This window comes from Ziziphus jujuba, chromosome 4, assembly GCF_031755915.1.
Source record: "Ziziphus jujuba cultivar Dongzao chromosome 4, ASM3175591v1".
Taxonomy (NCBI): domain Eukaryota; kingdom Viridiplantae; phylum Streptophyta; class Magnoliopsida; order Rosales; family Rhamnaceae; genus Ziziphus; species Ziziphus jujuba.
Genome location: NC_083382.1, coordinates 16,682,511 through 16,701,591, shown reverse-complemented (window position 1 = coordinate 16,701,591; position 19,081 = coordinate 16,682,511). Strand labels below are relative to the sequence as shown.

At 28.9% G+C, this 19,081-nt stretch overlaps 2 protein-coding genes across 2 annotated transcripts; both read left to right on the top strand.

Moving 5' to 3' along the window:
- The first annotated feature begins 297 nt into the window (after positions 1 to 297).
- On the top strand, positions 298 to 8,621 carry LOC107435162 (protein trichome birefringence-like 43). Its single transcript, XM_048472126.2, has 5 exons — positions 298 to 791; positions 3,739 to 3,910; positions 5,298 to 5,473; positions 6,037 to 6,195; positions 8,162 to 8,621. The coding sequence occupies exons 1-5, from the start codon at positions 502 to 504 to the stop codon at positions 8,454 to 8,456; spliced, it is 1,092 nt and encodes a 363-aa protein (XP_048328083.2). The 5' UTR covers positions 298 to 501; the 3' UTR covers positions 8,457 to 8,621.
- A 3,771-nt stretch (positions 8,622 to 12,392) lies between these two features.
- Positions 12,393 to 18,461, top strand: LOC107417278 (protein trichome birefringence-like 38). Its single transcript, XM_016025891.3, has 5 exons — positions 12,393 to 12,724; positions 13,507 to 13,684; positions 14,245 to 14,417; positions 16,550 to 16,705; positions 17,983 to 18,461. The coding sequence occupies exons 1-5, from the start codon at positions 12,444 to 12,446 to the stop codon at positions 18,254 to 18,256; spliced, it is 1,062 nt and encodes a 353-aa protein (XP_015881377.3). The 5' UTR covers positions 12,393 to 12,443; the 3' UTR covers positions 18,257 to 18,461.
- Positions 18,462 to 19,081: the final 620 nt, after the last annotated feature.

Below are 19,081 nucleotides of genomic sequence, written 5' to 3'. Positions count from 1 at the left end.
TTATCTAAATTTAACTTGTATTTATGGGTGTAATTACACTATTGCTGAAGTTTGGAGGATTAATTCCACACAAAGGGAAAACTTAGGGACTAAATTGAAAAATAGGAAAAAGTTCAAGCCCATCAATGCAAAAAAAATATGTTTATATACGACAATTACTATTAATGATCCATGGGATTGGTTATAGATTTCTTTCATCTCTACACTTTGACTTTTGATAAACCCATTTGGACCACACTTTTGGTGTCATCCACTCATCCACCAATCCACCAACCGCTTAAAATTTGCAGACTCTTGGACGTTGGTTTTACTTGTTTTCAAATTTATTTATTATTGAATTTCCAAAAATTAAAAGGATTCTTGAGCAGGACAGAAACCCCTCTGTCATTCATATACACACACATATACATACACATATGTTCTACTGCTCTATCTCACATATTAGTTGTGAGTTCCACAAAAAATATTTTTCTCTCTTCTCCCTCTATCTCTTTAGCTTCCATGGAAGCTTTAGGCGCCATTGTTGAAGCATTATTTGTGGTGTTTTTTCTTCTTGACCATGTAAATGGGTTTCAGTTATTGAATAAATTTGGAGGAAAATCTGGAAGTAGTAGTAATACTAATGGATGTGATATTTACAAGGGACACTGGGTTTATGATGCATCATATCCTCTTTATGATACTTCAGAATGTCCTTTCATTGAGGAGGAGTTTGATTGCCAGAAGAATGGTCGTCCAGATAAACTTTATCTTAAGCTTAGATGGCAGCCTACTGGGTGCAATTTACCAAGGTACATGAATAAATTAATTATATATATACATGCATACACAATTTTCTAGTAGGGAGGCCGTCACCAGTTTATGCTGGGCGTCGAAGGTCTTATTGTCGGTAGTATGATTTTTACTCCGGTAGTATGATTTTTACTCCGGTAATACGACGCTTGAGGATGTCCCCTGTAAATAACTCGTTATACTTTTTCTGGCCTTGTTGATATGTTTACTATTATTTTTTTTTATATATGTAATATATTTTTTTGGGTAAACTGTGACAGTGATCATCTTCAGTAGCTTTTGTTTTGATAAAAGAGTGAGAGATCTATTTTTTTGGTAAATGTTTTTTTGCCTTATCCATTTTGTCTTATAATTAACTTGGATTGATTCTTTCTTTCCTTTGTTTTATTTCCGGTGTTAAGATTTTTTTTTTTTTTCCCCTCCGTTATGAGTAGCAACACTCCTTTTTGTTTCAATACTATTGTTCATTTTTCCATGGTATTTTTGTAAATTTTATTTTATTTTTTTAACCCATGTGAATTTAGTGGTACTTCATATTTTCTAAGATTTAAACATAGATTAATTATGGGGTTATTGTATTTTAATATCATATAATCTAGAGAAGTTCCATTTCTTTATTTTAATTTTTCAAGACTGCAATTTAAACTTCCGATTTTAATTTTTTGCATTTTGGCACAATTCGATTATTTATTTATATACTTTTCGTATGTCAAAGGCAGAAGGGTATTAAATTGCAAGTATTTAAAACTAAAGCATCTGTATTGTAATAAATTGTACATTTTAATATTGGCCACATGGAAGAGTTCGTCATTAGCCAAAAACTCCATTTGGCCCAAAATATAATAAATTGAAATTTAAAAACTTAAAACGCAATATTTTAAACTTATTTAAAATTGCAAATTTTCAAAATTAGAAGTACTAAAATAAAATGTAATAAACCCATAAAGTTGGAAGAGACAGATCGCTAGCTAACTGCAAAAGAAATAGTACTATTAGAGAAGAATTCAGTTATAGAAGTATAGTTTAAGCTAGAAACCAGTAGCTGCCAACACGCTTGTTTCTTCAAACCCAGATGATGTTGGTATGACAAGATCAAATTGATTTATATTTTATCCGAAATGTAACAATTGATATATTTTAAAAGTTGGAAGCTTTAACTTAGTATTAAAGAAAATTCTAAGTGAAACAAAATGCAACTATTAAAGTCATAAAGTGGAACTCACATATATTTGTTCCCAATTTGAGTAGCTTGAGTCTCTAGTTTTGAGTTGTTATATTGTCATCTTCACATTATTTTACATGTGTCCCTCGTGGTTAAACGGAAATTCGCAAAATTTGTGGGTCTTTGGCTATTTTTAATGTTTGCTTTGAGTGTAAGAGAATATTTGGAATCTTTGTTGTCAGTTGGGGTTCCTTCAAAAAGTAGTATTTGTTTTGCTGGAAGATTCTGCCACCAAGCAAAATTCCTTCACTTGGTAAACTTTTGTTTATTTATTTATTTATTTTGGGAAGTGGGGGTAGGGGTGGGGGGGTCGGGAGGGGTTAGTTATTCACTTAACAAACTATAAAAAAAAATTTTGTGGAAGACGTGAATTGAACATAAAATAATAATAAGAAGTAGTACTTTTTTTAAGATAAAAAATTGTATGATTTTAATTGTATGGTTAATTAGCAGTCAAACATCCTAATTATTTGAATACTTTTCCAAATCCAGTTTACACGCTATAAGTTTCTACTCCACTAGTATTTGGTTTTTCCTTACTCTTTTGCATCAAAATTGATTGAATTAATGTATAATCGATCTTAAGATTGCATTTGCATTAATACATAGAACATCTCGAATGAAATTGGCATTTTGCCATTGGAACGCCAAAATATAGCATCGCAAAAAAATATCAATTGCATATTTTATACTAAATTTATTATCGAAAATGCAATTAACAGTTTTTGGCAATGAACTTTATTACAATAAAATCTTTTAGATAATATAAATTTTAATTTTTTTTTTTTTTTAGATGTTAAAATTTAAAAGGAGTAAGATCCAACCCAACACACTTTTTTCTAATCATTTTTGCCAAAGCTATTTTATAAAAATATTCTATAGGAAAATACTAGTATTGAATGTTAATATTGGTATTAACATTTATCATTAGAGAATATATGTACATGCCAAAAAGATGCTCATGAGTGGCATCTGAAAGGCCCTATGGCTCAATTATGTAAATATAAATATATATATATATATATATATATATATATATATTCATATGTCGGTGGGTCAATTTTGTGCTAGCTCAAATTAGACGTCTCTCCACTCCAATGCCATGTTACAACTGTTACAAGATAGCTAGCGTTTACGATATATCGCTGTCATGAAATTGACAAATAAAAAATTAAAAAATTAAAAAAACCTTGCCTTAACTTGTTGGATAAGTGGGCTATAGATTTCTTTAATTTTGTCAAGCTATTTTCCAAATTAATGAGAAAACCCCCCCCCCCCCCCCCCCCAAAAAAAAAAAAAAAAAAAAAAAAGAACAGAATCATCAGCTTGCATGACGAAGATTAGGTCAATTGGTATATCTATACCATCATGCAAGAAGACAGATTCTAGGGGACCCAACACTGTTGGGTTCTCGCATCCAACATTTAAGAAATGCTGAAAAATCTTTAACAAACAGAAAATTTGTTTCTCTTCTGTTGCTTTCGTCCATTTTGTCGTCTTACATCCTTTAATTAGCTGGTAGCTTTTATGTAAATATATATATATATATATATATCCTACATTATTAAATCAAACATTAATTTTATATATATATGCATATATCCCATATTACAACAAACATTAATTAATATATATATATATATGTCCCATGAAATTAATTATGTTTATTCCTTAATTTGGGCTAAAAATTTAAATGTGTTGGATCAAACTTGTTGATTATGTAGATTTGACGGTCAAGATTTCTTGAGGAGATATAAAGGAAAAAGAATACTGTTTGTGGGGGACTCCTTGAGTTTGAACCAATGGCAATCTCTTACTTGCATGCTTCACAAAACCAACCCATTGGCAAAGTATTCATTGGTTAGGACTGGAGGCCTCTCTACCTTCACATTTCCGGTGAGATTTCATCTATCTATTAACATATTATAATTAGTTGTTAACCAAAGTTGCTCTTCTAGTTGCTTTAAATATTAGACATTGTTTCCTTAAACTTTCGAAGGAGAAAATAAAAGAAGTATACAAATTGGAAAACAATATTATTATTTGTCATCAACAATGAATGATCGTTATACCAACAAGAATTAGAAGATATATAATATATTAATTATTGATGTTTTTTTTTTTTTTTGAAAAGAATAATATTAACTACTGTTAATTAATTGATTTTATATAGAATTTGTTTTAGGTTTTTAAACTTAAAAATTGTATAAGAAAGTAAACTTTTAGTATTCTGTCCAATTAAATTGTTATTTCGGCTATTAATTTTACTGATATAATGATCATTAATGATAATAAGTTGGAATTGATAGCTAGATGCTAGTGACACTTGTTAAAAGTAATCCTAGAATACTTTCATGCATATATATGTATGTATATAATATATATAGAGCATAATATATTATGGATTTGCCTTCTGAAAACACATTTGTTTTGTGAAAGAAAACAAATTACTTTGGTCAATTTTTACCTAACCAACAGCTAGCTCTAAAACTCATCTGTTTTGACCTTTATTTATATGAATGATTAAACCCCTCCAACAAACCTTTCAAAGTTTTGGGCATGTGACTAAAAACAACAACAACCACATTAATTAAAGATGGATATGTTAGAAAAACTTACATTGTTTGGTTGGTTCTTTTTCCTAAATATAATAATTAAAACATTCTAATTTCAAAACTTGGTAGCGAGAACTCATGAGAACTTGTGCATATACTTTTATGTCTTGGGATCAATTAGTAATTATGATTTCCTCAATGGGTTTACATCTGAAACAATTTTTAACCAAATAATTGAAATAACTATTATTGGCGTTTGAAATTTTGGTCCAAATAATTGAGATCTATAATATTTTGAAATATTAATTTTATCATTTTTCTTTACAAAACGTGTACACGCATATGGTATTAAATATATGCACAGAGAATTAAATATAATCTACTATTTAATTAGTGTAAAATATAGCGAATTACATGTAATTATGCTTGCCACATGTTTGTGTGTACGGGTTTTACAGCAAACTTTCTGATTTTATAAGGTCCTATTCCTATATTCACTTCACATAATATTTAACATAACATAGTTCCTGAAGACAGCCCAGCAGCAATGCTATTACTAACTTCGGAATGTTCAAAGTTTGAATCTTCTGATCTTTAATATTAAATAAAATAAAATAAAAACAAAAAAAGTATCTGTTTTAACATTTATAACGAAAACTTAATTAACGAACGAATTATTCTTACTTTTTATTTTGTGCTAAACAGTTAATGAACGAATTTTATTGCAGGCATACAATGTGAAGGTCATGTTCTCCCGCAATGCGTTTCTGGTTGATACCATAAGCACAAGTGCTGGACGGATTCTTAAACTGGACTCCATTGAAAGTGGGAAACTTTGGAAAGGAATCGACATGTTGATCTTCAATACGTGGCATTGGTGGCTCCACACAGGAAGAAAACAACCGTAAGAATTTATCATTAAGTATGTAAATCTAGCCATTGTATAGTTTGAGTAATGAGATAAATGCCTTTCTGCGAAAAAAGCAAAAATAAAAATAAAAAGAAAGTTTATGAGATGAGTGATGGGCCGTGCGCAATCCCAATTGAAGAGATAAGATTATAAATTATAATTATAATATGAGAAATAATAAAATAGTAGTTAAATGTAGTTGACTCAATTAAGTATAGTATTCATATTTAACAGATGAATTGTTATACTAAAAAAAAAAAAAAATTGTTATAAATGATTAAAAAATAATAATAACAATAATATGGTAATCAGCTGTTGGAGTGAAACCTAATTTGGATAGAGCAATGTTTTAGTATTTACTATGTTAGGGAAACATTGTTCTTTTTATTTTTTTAATCTAAATTTGAGAACTTTTTTTTTTTTTTTGGGGGGCTAAATTTGAGAAGTAGTTATGGGACAATAAAAGAAAATTTTATATATTATATATAGTTTTGGTACAGTGTGGCAAAGATTTTATAAGGAGGCCGACCATAATTTTTGTGTACGTGTCTTTGCAGATGGGATTTAATTCAGGATGGCAATAGTACACACAAGGACATGGATCGCTTGATTGCATATGAAAAAGCTTTGAATACATGGGCAAAATGGGTAGAGACCGATGTGGATCCTTCAATCACCAAGGTCTTCTTCCAAGGCATTTCTCCAGACCATAACAAGTGAGACCTATCCTATTTTCATTTTATTTTATTTATTTATTTATTGGAAATAAGTAAGACCTACCCATTTCTAAGACTTATCCCCTTCTGTTTCTCGTAACCCAAGAAAAAAAAAAATTGAAAAACTTGTCCCCCTCCGAACATATCTGGGTTACATATGTTATATAGGCCAGATTTATACATTAACTGGGTATTTAGAAAATATCAAAGTTAAAAAAAAAAAAGTTAATTTTTGAGATTTAGTTTTTTAGGATTTAGTTTTTTAAGAATTATATTTTTTTTTTATCTGTTTAGAGAGTAATGAAAAAGTTAGGATTGAGAAGTAATTAAATTTAATTTTGTATAATGAATTAAGAGTAAATATATATTTTAAAAAAAAAATTAAATTATTTTCTTTAGAATTTTTAAAATTACATCTATATAGATGAGAATAATTTTTCCACATATTTTTCTAAATCTGTGGAAATCTAATTTTCTAGATCATATTTTTCTACTTAAAACAGTAAATATTCAAATAAATAAAAAATTATTACTTTTTCAAAAAAATTAGATTGTTAATAATTTTATTTTTTTCCAAATATATCGTAAGAGAAAATGGTTAATTTATTTTTTTATGGTAAAAAAACAAGGGTTATTATTATTTTACAATTTTTTGATCGGATAATATTATTTTACCTTGCTGACACGTTTTTTATTTGAGAGATGCTAGATGCATTGTAGAAAATACTTTATTCAGTTTCATATCTTTTAAATTTCTATAATACCCTTATTAATTGTGGTATCTCGTTTTTTCAATTATCTCCCTACCACTGTAGACTCACTTTCCCCTTCTACTTCATATATCTCCATCTTCCATCTTCACTTGCTTTTCCGTTGGTCGAGGATATTTCTCTCCTCATCATCAATTCCTCTATTAAATGGACAAAATTCCATTTTTGCTCTATTCTTCTTCTTGTTCTTCTTCTTTACTTCAAGTATTAATGGTGGTTCTCAACCTTCTCCTTCCTTTTACTGAACCTAAGGTGGTGTTTCCATTGTTTCCGTGCAAAGAATGTGCATGTGATGTGGGAGATGTTGAACAAAATCGAACGAAAAGCCCAAATAAAAATGTTTTCTGGAATTACTTTGATTGGGCAAGGAGTGCTAAATCACTTTGTTGCAATTTTCAGTTTATGCCTCTTAATGGAAATTTTGCTTAATCAATCAAAAGTATTAATGGTGGTCTTAGAGAGTTAATTGGATTTATGAAAAAATCAGTGTGAAAAAGTAGAGAAATGGTGATTAGGAGGCAGAGAGAGAAAGAGAGAGAGAGAGAGAGAGATAGAATGATGAAAAATGAGGAAGACGTAGAGGGTGAGGAAGAAAAAGTAACAACAAATAAATAATTATATAAATAGGGATATTTTGGTCATTTAAAAATTTTATGTGACTGTATAAAATTTAATTTGGATTGCAAAAAGAACTCCTCTTTTTTATTTTGTCCACAGACTATATACGTGTATTCTTACGTTATGCACGTTGCTCTTAAAATATTTTTTTGGGTAATAACATTGATCTTAAATTATTATTTGCCTGTCACTTAGTCCACTTATACAACTTTTACTAATAATTTAACCAAATTAGCCATACACACTAAAAACAAAATAAAATATTTGTTAAATAATTAAATATATATATATAAATTGTCATAAAAATAAATAAATAAATAAATAAAACATAGTAAAATTGTTCATAATACAAAAGTTAAATAAATTGTATAAGGTTCATTGATTGGACTAATGTAACATAACAGCTTAGGAGGCAGAGTGAAATATATGTCATAGTTAGGTACTAAAATTATTCATCTAAAAAAAATTTTGTCAGTTTTAGGATCACCTTTATATCATCATCAATTTTATATTTATATCTAATTCGAAATAATTTTATATTTTGTTTTATTTCTTCTTTTTTTCTTCCTTTGGATCAGTGCAAGTGATTGGGGAGATACAAGTGCAAAGGGCTGTGAGGGACAAATCAGACCAGTGCCTGGGCCCAATTATCCAGCAGGTCCACACCCAGCACAGCTAATACTAAAGAAAGTGTTGCATTCCATTTCAAAACCAGTTACATTGCTAGATGTTACAACCCTATCACAGCTCAGAAAAGATGGGCACCCATCCTTTTACGGCCACGGTGGCCACCGCGACATGGACTGCAGCCACTGGTGTCTCGCTGGTGTTCCTGATACTTGGAATGTACTCCTATATGCAGAACTCCCTTAAAGCTAAAATCCATTGATATGATCATATGTATTCTTATGCTTTCTAGCAAATAATATCCACCAAAGAATAGTAGTATTATATTGCAATTCATATCGTCTTCTTTAGTGAATAAAAATTTCCCTTAAATTCTTTTCATATAGCAAGATGGTTACCGTTCTGTTCATATAACAATTTTTATTTGGGATCTGCAAGTTGGTCTATCATCTTTAGTGTATTTTGTACACTTAGCCTTTAGTATTATTTATTTATCAAAATTTTTTGTCCTGCTATTTCACTTTCTATGGCCACCGTTATGTCCCTCCTAGAATTCCATCCACCAGCTGTTAAAAAAGGCATGTGCGGAGGGGTATTACTTTCAAGTCAGTGTCTAAATTTTATACATGGAAACAATTAAACACCCAATTTATTAAGAATTGGGATTTTTGGCATGAAATTAAGACTGGAAAATGGAAAGATAGACACCATTTTTTTTTTTTTTTTGTTGGACCAATCGTGTCTTGCAACGCAATGGATGAAATTTTAAGGTTTGATTTCTTTTATCTTGTGGATAAATTTACCGAGCTCATGAGTATTCAGAACATAGCTTGGAATATATTGAATATTCGTTATAAATTACATTAAGGAGGATAACCCTCAGTATGAAGGTTGGTTTACCCACATTAAAGCAGAGGAATTTTCTAGAACAAGAGGTCATGTGCTTTCCATCACCTTTTAAAAGGTGGGTTGTTTTATTCATGATGTCACCCCATGATTTTGGAAGCTCCTCTACATGGAAGGCACTATTGTGGATGAGGAAAACTTAGGGAAAGTGTCTTTGCACTGTAAAAAAAAAAAAAAAACAATAATAGCAAACACAGTTTGAGAAAATGCTTCGAATTCAAATATTTGACCAAATTTGATTGAAATTGACCAAAGTTGACCAAATGAGTTTTACAGTTAATTTTTTACTGTGAAAATATTTTTTTATTGACCAAGAGAGGTGTTTCCTTAGACAAAGCAAATATCCTACTATCCATAATGAGAGATCCATTGATACCCTTTAAATGTTCCTATAGAAAGTGCCATTGGAATCAGGTTTCATCCAGCCATTCTACCATACATTCCTCTCGAAATTCCTTTACCAAACCTCATTTGTAGCTCTGTTGAATCGGTGAAAGGGATCATTCACTTGGAATAAATCATCTAACGGCACAATCATTACTATTGTGTCCATTTTAATACAAGAATTTATTTTATACTGTTTTTTGTAATTTTACCTTTAGTTGAATTCCAACTGAAATCGATTATTGACTTTAATTTACTTATAGTCCCCTTGACTTTAATTTCCTCGTAGTATCTTTGCTTATGAAACAAGTTATGGTTTTAGCTGGTGTAAATACTTACGAAGCAAGTGATGGATACCTCCTCAAAATAGAATTATAGGGAGGCTTAGGTTTTGCGTTCGGTTAATAGTTATTTCAGATTCCACTCTACTATTAAGATTTCAGTAAACTAGTATTCTCCTAAATTGGTATGGTTTCTTCTATTTTATTAGGTTGCATTGGATCATCTGTCTCAAAGAATATTGACACATCTAGAATAGTTGTTTTTGAAAGTTGCTTAGGGGTGCGGTTGGAGCTATGGTTACTAATAAAATATCTCGAACAAGGTATCACTACATATTTTGCAATACAAACTTTTTAAGCCACTTTTTTTAGTGTATCCAATAAAATATTTCTTCTTAGCATCTTTTTGATGCAGTTGCATATTAAAAGGATTCCAACTTATTGATGTGTGGAAACTTGAACTAGCTTTCGGCAGAACCTGTAAAGCAATAAAATTCTACTGCTTTATGAGGTTTCATGTATATTCCCTAGTCAATTGGCAAATCAACCTTGACTTTTCTATGCATTTCAGGTTGCTGCATTGATTGTGGAAAACACTTTCACATCTATTTTGGATAGGCTGAAGTTTTGTTGTCTTTCCTACAGTGGTTCATTAGAGGAAGGAGAGGATCATGCTTTAGATATCGGCAAAGTTATATGATGTGAAGAATGTCATACCCTCATCAATGAACTCGACATGACTTTTATGTAGCCTTCAGCACCTCCAGCATCAGTCTATTAGACCTATTCAACTTTTTTTTTTTTTTTTCAAAAGATATTATCTATAGTAATTTGTAGATTCTTATTAGATATTAAGATTAACGTTGAATTTGTATCTATTAATTATATACTTTATAAATTCATTATTTTCATTTTGTATTTTCTAGTAGTATTTAACATTTTGACTAAAATTAGATGTGATGTTGAATATTAAATTCAATTAATTTTTTTTTTAAAGAATGTTGAGAAATATTTAGCTATGATATACATCATTGATACAAATATTTTAAAATTTTTTAGCTACGCCCTAAAATCCTAGTTAAAGGTGATCTTTAGCTACATCTCTTGTAGCCAAAGGAGTCTTTCACAAAAGAAAACAATGTCATATCAAAAGATACCCAAAAAAAAAAAAAGAAAAAAAAAAAAAGAAGGTTTTCGGCTTCAAAAAATAATTTGGCAAAATGTATCATTTTGGCTACAAAAGTATTAAGCTAAAGATTATACTTGGCCATAAAAAATATTGAAGATAAATGTTACATTTGGCTATGTAAATATTTGTTACAAAATGTTACTTTTGCCTACAAATTGGTGTCTTTTGGCTATGAAATCCATGGTTCAAAAAAGTTTGATATTTTTTTTAATAATAAATTTAGTGACAAAATTTGTTGTTGCTGAATAAATTCATAGCCAAAAGTGAGATTCTAGCTACAAAGATATTTCTTTTACTAACAATTTTAACTGTTGACGAAAGAATATATTTTTCAAGTTTTCGAAATTTTTTACCAACAAATCTAGTGACAAGGATTTTGGGTGAAGAATTTTGTAGCTAAAGGTAGTCACTGATGATTTGGAGTAAAGTCATAGCAAAAAGGATTGCACGAGGAGCATTAATCGACAAACTTGGCGATGATTTTTATTTGTTGCTGAATTATTTGGCGACAAAAATTGAATTTTTAATTATGAAAAATTATGTAGCCAAAATTGGCTTTTAAAAAAATTTTACAAAGATGATTCTCGATATGTTAAGAAAATTCTCCAATTGGAATCACTCAAAAGGTTTTATCTGTTGCTTCAATACGATCAATATAACGATTTTTATTTAGAAATTAACCATAGAATTTGAAAACCTTCAAAATTAATACAGTAAAGAATTCATTTTCAAATCTTCAAGCTTTAAAAAATTAATTTACATTTCAAATGTTTCAAATAATGTATTCTAATACTTGGTTCCATAGTAAAAATCATTGCAAAGAGACCTTCAGGTCTTGCTTCTATCAACCTAGGTAAAAATCCTTCTCCCCTTTAGTTAATAATTCTAACTCCTGAAAAAAAATAATAATAATAATAAAAGGATTACACAGAGAAGAAACGAATTAATTGCAAAATAAACTGTGAAAGTATTTTTGGAATTTCCTAAAAACAAAGATAGTTATCCTAAACTCATAAAACACGTGTAGAAAATAAACCAATTAATTGCAAAATAAAGTGTGAAAGTATTTTTGTAATTTCCTAAAAACAAAGATAGTCAGTCTAAACTCATAAAACATGTGGTGTTAACTGTGGCATTTGAAATGTAATTTTTGATATGTAAACCGATATATGTATATAAGGGGGGGAAAAAAAAGGAACTTTGTCCCACATGAACCACAAGCTCGAAAGACATGCACAATCGTCATCAATTCTTTATTACAAGTAAACGAAAAGAGATTGAAAGCAATTTTTATTAAAATCCCATCAAAATCATAATTAATTGCGCACATAAATACACTAATGACCAACATAATCAATTAGACAAGACCCCTCCGCTACGTTCTTGTTAAATGCTCCACAAAATACCTTCATATTTGCAAAACCAATCTTTCCTAGATCTATCTCATCTTGGATTCACAATATTTCCTGCAAAATGGGTGCATTTTGTTCGTCTGTTGTTGTGCTACTTTTGATGATGCTATTTGTGGACCAAGTATATGGGAAACAGAATGATAAGAACGAGTTTGAAAGATCATCGGCAAACAAGGGATGCGATATTTATGAAGGAAAATGGGTTTACGATGATTCATATCCTCTTTATAATTCAAGCCGATGTAACTTCATAAACTTCATCTTCGATTGTCAGAAGAATGGTCGACCAGACACAAACTATCTCAAATATAGATGGCAACCTTATGCATGCAACCTACCTAGGTACCAAAAAATTATTCCTTTTATTTTGGTTTTTGATTCATCATTTTTTATTTTTTTTACTTAATTCTATCCAATTTGCTTATTTCAAGTATTTGTTAGCATTAGTTAATTATATCTAGAATTTGTTAAACATAATAACTGCAAAGTTAATCAATTAAAAAGAAAAAACAGTAAATTAATTAAACATAATTTCAATTGTGCTGATTTGGTATTTCTTTTCCCTTTTAAGTTTATAGTTAATTGTTCGTAAAAATAAAATAACAAAAAAAAACAAAAAAAACAGTTTACAGTTAGTTGAAATTCCTAATAAATTTTAATTAAACCTACGCAACATTGAAAGTGAACATGCTACACCTTATCAAACAGTAAAAACCAAACACGAAAAACAAAAGACTAAACACACATTATTTTTATTTATTTTGAGAAGCATTTTGATATTTGAGCTTTGTTTTTAGTTTCGATAATACTATAGTACCAATTTGTTCATACCAATTACTACTTCATAGCATAGTGACAACACTAAGTATACTTTTTTTTCAAATTATAAATTATTTTTTCCTTCCTATTTATGGTGAAGAAAAAAAGATGCCTAATCATAGAAAGTATGAACTAGTTTCCTTATGCGAAAGTATCATCTTGATGGTTTCAAATTTTTTTGTATACGTTGGATATATACAACATATATAAATTGCTTACGTCTTTCACATAACCCATCTGCATTTCAACTAGAAATTATAAATTATAATAAGTTATTGATCGATCTGTTGCAACTTGATTATCAGCTTTGATGGGGAAGATTTTTTAAAGAGATTTAAAAATAAAAGAATCATGTTTATTGGAGATTCAATAAGCTTGAACCAGTGGCAGTCCCTTGCATGCATGATAATTCAAACAGCCATGCTAGACTCTGCGGATTACACCCTAGAGAGAATACGAGCTGTCTCTACATTCACATTTCTGGTAATTAATATACATATATAGATAATAATAAAATTTGTTTACATATATTTCAAACACTATATGGGTTTTTTCTTTTTTCTTTTTTTCTTTTTTCTTTTTTATAGAGTTTTGCTATGAGATCAATTAAATACTGATGACAAATTTCTATACAATATTTAATTATATTTTGACATTTTAAACTAGAAATCTAATATATGAAAGTAAATCATCTTTGCTCCTCGATTAAATTGTAATACATATGTGGATTTTAATTGTAATGACCTGCAATGATGATAAGTAAATTTTATTTATTTATTTTTATAATTTGTCCAACTACTTTACTGAATTAATGCTAATGATTATATATAATATTGTTATTATAGACGAAGCAGCCCACAACATGATGGATAATAGTGCTAAATCACATGTATTTCAAATATACATCCTATGAATTACATGTAATTGAAGATAAAATATCTTATAAATTACTTGTAATCCTGTGCTGATGTTCATATTGTGGATGATCTTGCCCACAGTTACAAGACTATATACTTCTGATATATATGCATTATTGAACACAGAACCACAATGTTTCCTTATTGTTCCATCGCAAAGCATACTTGGTTGACATTGTCGAAAAGAGATATGGGAAGGTTCTGGAGCTCCAAAAAATTAGTGGCGGAATGTGGAAGCAAATGGATGTTCTGGTTTTCAACTCTTGGCATTGGTGGACTTTCAGTCCAGCTAAGCGAAAGTTAGTCTATAATTTAGTTTCTTTTCATTTAGCTGGCAAACTGATATGGAATATTTTTGATATTAGACTTCTGTTCTTTTTTTTTTATTTTTTTATTCTATTTGAAAAATATCAAACTTGATGGGAATTTAAAATTTTTTGAAAAACTGAAACTATCCTGCATTTGGATGATTTTTAAAATATAAAAATTGCATAAACTATGGGAAATTAATTGTCACAATATGGAAAAATACAGTTCCTAAAAGCTGGTTTTATACATTTTCTTAAACATAATTTTATCCTTAATTTAAAAATATAAATTCAATAATATAGAATTTCCATAATTTTAACTCCTATAAAATGATTCTCTTAAAACTAATTTTTAAAAATTTGTTTTGTTCAAATTTTTGACATTTCTTGAAAAATATCTAAATTTGAGAATTTGATTTTCTGAATTCATAGTTTTCTATAATTATCCAAATACTAAAACTTTCACTACTCTAAGGTATATAGTTATCTGTTATCAAACAGAGCCTATGTCAAACACTACTTTTTTAAATTTGAGAATTTGATTCTTTGCACCACACTTTCTTATTTCTTAACAAATTCGTGTTTGAGAGTGCTTTTTATAATAATATATTTTTGATAGCATTTATTTTTTATAATACTCGTCAAAAAGTGGTTCATAAAGGTTATATTAAGTGTTTGGTTGCGTACAATTAAAAAAAAAAGTTATTTTTAAAGTTGTTTATGTTATTTTGATATTTTAATTATTGCAATGGTATTATTATTATTATTTTCATCCTGCAGCGTTTATTTTGAAAATATCAATTTTGATGCTCCTGAGAGAAGCATCTGGGGTGACTACTTTTCAAAGAAAAAGCAGTTTCTATTTTTTTTGACAAACACATGGTCAGGTGCTTTTTTATTTTTATTTTTTTATTTTTTATTATTATTATTATTTTTTGTCGTAACACTTATTGGAGCTCAAAAGTACTATTTATCAAATAGGCTTTAGCTATCTAAACATATAAAAGTTCACTTTTTCAAAAATTTAGAATATCTTATTTGGTAATTTTTTTTTAATTTCTATTTTTAAATCGCTGTTTTTAAAATAGAGATTAGAAAATAATTTTATATTATTTTGAAAAAATAAGGCCCATTTGGTAGTTTAGGTTTTCAAGCTCATTATGAGATGCTGGGCTTATTCAAATGGTCTCGGATATTAAGCCATTTGGACGGTTCCATAGGTTGGACTGCTCCATTGTTTCCGTGCCTAAGTCCATTTAGGTAGTCATTGGACATTAAGGCCCATTAGGGTGTTCTTGGTTCCATCCCTACTCAGGCATCCTGGATATCAACTGTGTTTAGGTGATTCTAGATTTCAATCTTCTTAGATGATACCCAATTAATCATTTGTATGTCTTTTTATTATGTAAAAATTATTTCCAAAATAAGAAAAAACAATAAAATGTTGTTTACTAAGTTTTATTTTTTTCAATTTTTTTTTTTTTGGTTTAAAAAATTATTCTAAAATATAACTGCTAAATGCTTTACAATTGTTTTAGACAGTAGTTTCCTATTTTTTCAAATTTAAAAAACTGTTTTAAAAATATCTAGCAAAACAAGTCCAACTAACTTTGCCAAATGCCAAACAGGATCTGGCAAGTAGCTACATTTTGCCCATCTCAACTATACTACATTTCTCAAAATAACAAAACCTCTTACATATTGTGGACTATTATTTTGTAGCATAAAAGGCAAAGTAGAAAAAGTGGCTAGCATATTCAATGGCGTAAAATGTTGTTATCTCTTTATATATATATATATATATAGATTCTGGTAATAGCTTGATCCGTATATATATATATATATATATATGAAAATTCTATGGTGAACACGGTCCCGTATAAAGACCGTAGTATTAATGACGGTTTTTCATAATATTAACAACAGTTTTTTAGAAAATCGTCACCAATACTATAAAAAATTGTTATCAATACTGTAGTGTATATGATAATCGTCCGCATCATAAACAGACTATATATATATATATATATATATATATAGTGATTTTTGTTTTTATTTTTATTTGTTTTTGTTTTATGCTATGTATTTATTTATTTATTATAATTTTTTTTTTCCCATGCCAGATGGGATCTAATTTTTGATCGGCATAAGTTATATCGACACATGGGCCAGCTAGTTAGCTATGAAAAAGCCTTGAATACTTGGGCTGGATGGGTGGACGAAGAAGTTGATAAGAAAATCAAGGTCTTCTTTCAGGGAATTTCTCCTTCTACTAAGAAGTAAGTTGACGCCCAGTCCGAGATTGAATATCATGATGACCTCATTTATTTATTTATTTTGGTAAAGATAATTAAGGAACTTGTTGTCTATTAATTTCATTTTCTAATTTTTTTTCCCTGTTTTTCTTTTTGGGTTTTGAGGAGGGAAGAACAAAACTCCAATGTCCTACATTATAATTGGTCTAGTAGTGTATCTTTCACATCTATGCTTTCAAAATGATGCGTCTCCTCCCCTTTTATATTAGTAAACCTAATAGTAACAAATAAAAAAAATAATGTTGTAGGATTCTGTCGAATTCACTTTCCATTATTTTAGGATTTAATTGCTTATAATCTATATATATATATATATATATATATAACACCATTTTTATTAATCGAAACAGGTAGTTGAGGATGAGGTAACCTTATACGTTAATCCACAGAGGGCTCTGTGGCCCACATCCTGCTTAATTTCTTTCTAAAACATTTTAATGCTTAATTTTAGTTTTAATTTTTACCGTCTTAATCCCATAGAAATATAAATGTGCCTTCACCCATCTCTCTCCTATATATGCACTTCTAAACTTTTCCTTTTCCTTTGCTTTTGGTTTAAATGCTTCTATTTATTTATTTTTCACCTACCTATATATACTTTTGTTCGTCTTTCACTATTATGGAATCATAATTATTTAACGTATCATTGTACTATTTATTTAGTTTTGCAATATAATACTTATTTAATTAATATTTTTGTTGAAAATTATATTTAATTTCTCAAACAGTCGAGTAAAAAAATGAAAAAAAAAAAGATTTAATCCTTCATATAGGCAATATTCTAATTAGCTGGATTACAGCATAACACAAAATATTGTTATTTCGCATTTGTTTTGTATCACTTCAGATCCACAAATCAGGAAAAAGAAAAAAAAAAAATTATGAGTCCACTACTGACTCTGTATATATTATTTACTATGTAGTTACACGACGGTTCACCTTAAGAATAATTAAAATTCAATTTATTATATCCCAAAAATTTTGTAGTATCACCACTCTTAACAGTTCGTTTCCATTTTGGGTTGAAACCACGACATCCACCATCGATATGGACTAGAACTATGAGTATAAGTCAAAATAAAAAATAATTCCGTGTGTGATTTTTTTTGCTTTTTTTTCACCCTTCTTGAATCGCAATGATTAATAAGATCGATAAGTAGGTTGTTTTCCACCATTGGTAATAATCAACCTGGTTGTGATTGAGCGATATTGAATTATGTGAATAAATGTTTTATTAACAGGAGAAATTGCTACAAAGAAAAAGGACCATTAAACGGGCCAGCATACCCGGAAGGAAAGCCTCAAGCAGAAGTGATAGTGGAGAAGGTGTTGAAAAGCATGTCCAAGGAAGTTCATTTGCTGCATATAACAAGTCTGTCACAAAAGAGAACAGATGCACACCCATCCATATATGCCAATGCCAACCATACAAGTATGGACTGCCTTCATTGGTGCCTACCTGGGCTTCCTGATACTTGGAACAACCTTCTTTATGCTGAGCTCATTAGGATATGATGGGCTTGCAAATATTACTTTGATTTATTTGACTTTAAAGCTTTTACAATACATTTACCCCAAAAAACAAAAACCAAAAAAAAAAAAAAAAAAACTTTTACAATGTGATTTCGGCATTTAAATTAAAAATATTCATATTGCAATTCTCTATTTAAAAGACATAAAATAATAAAATTTTATAGATGAAGTTATTTCCTTCAGCAGAAGAAAGTGTTTTTTTTTTTTTTTTGTTTTTAATTTTTTTTATTATTATTTTTTTAAGATGAGAGACTTTTGCATTGTCAGAAAAATGTTCGGACATATTCTGGTCTTGAATGTATTTTTTGCCATAGTTTCAGCGAGCCACATGTATAGGAAATCGTTTTATAAACTAGAAAAATCATTAGTCATAATTAGGAGTCTGTCCCAAGAAAATTTTAGTGTTGCTCCTTTTCTATTTAATTAGGTTTTGTTTAAAAAAAGCAAAAACTAAAAAAGATTATTTATATTAGCTTTGAGTGGGAATATTAAAATTCAAACCAGTTCTTCAAATTTTTTGCTACCTATTTAACCTGATTTTAAGAATGTATATATAAATAAAAATAAAGAATAAATTATTTTTTGAACAAAATATATCAAATAAATATATTAGTCAACTTCACAATTGTACAAAATTAGACTTCAAAAAAAAAAAAAAAAAAAAAAGAAGAAGAAGAAAAGAAAAGAAAAAAGCCACAAGTCAATTATACAGCCACAAGTCAATTATACATTCATTCCTTATAATAGATCAAAGATGTAAAATGTAAATATAATTAAAACAAATTTTTTAGTGACACAGCCACCTCC

Bases quoted from the DNA above. Each gene is read 5' to 3' on its own strand.
- LOC107417278 (XM_016025891.3), top strand. From the start codon at position 12,444: ATGGGTGCATTTTGTTCGTCTGTTGTTGTGCTACTTTTGATGATGCTA. The intron at 13,685-14,244 runs GTAATTAATATA...TATTGAACACAG, and splicing joins TCTCTACATTCACATTTCTG to AACCACAATGTTTCCTTATT. The intron at 14,418-16,549 runs GTTAGTCTATAA...TTCCCATGCCAG, and splicing joins TTCAGTCCAGCTAAGCGAAA to ATGGGATCTAATTTTTGATC.
- LOC107435162 (XM_048472126.2), top strand. From the start codon at position 502: ATGGAAGCTTTAGGCGCCATTGTTGAAGCATTATTTGTGGTGTTTTTT. The intron at 3,911-5,297 runs GTGAGATTTCAT...ATTTTATTGCAG, and splicing joins TCTCTACCTTCACATTTCCG to GCATACAATGTGAAGGTCAT. The intron at 5,474-6,036 runs GTAAGAATTTAT...GTGTCTTTGCAG, and splicing joins CACACAGGAAGAAAACAACC to ATGGGATTTAATTCAGGATG.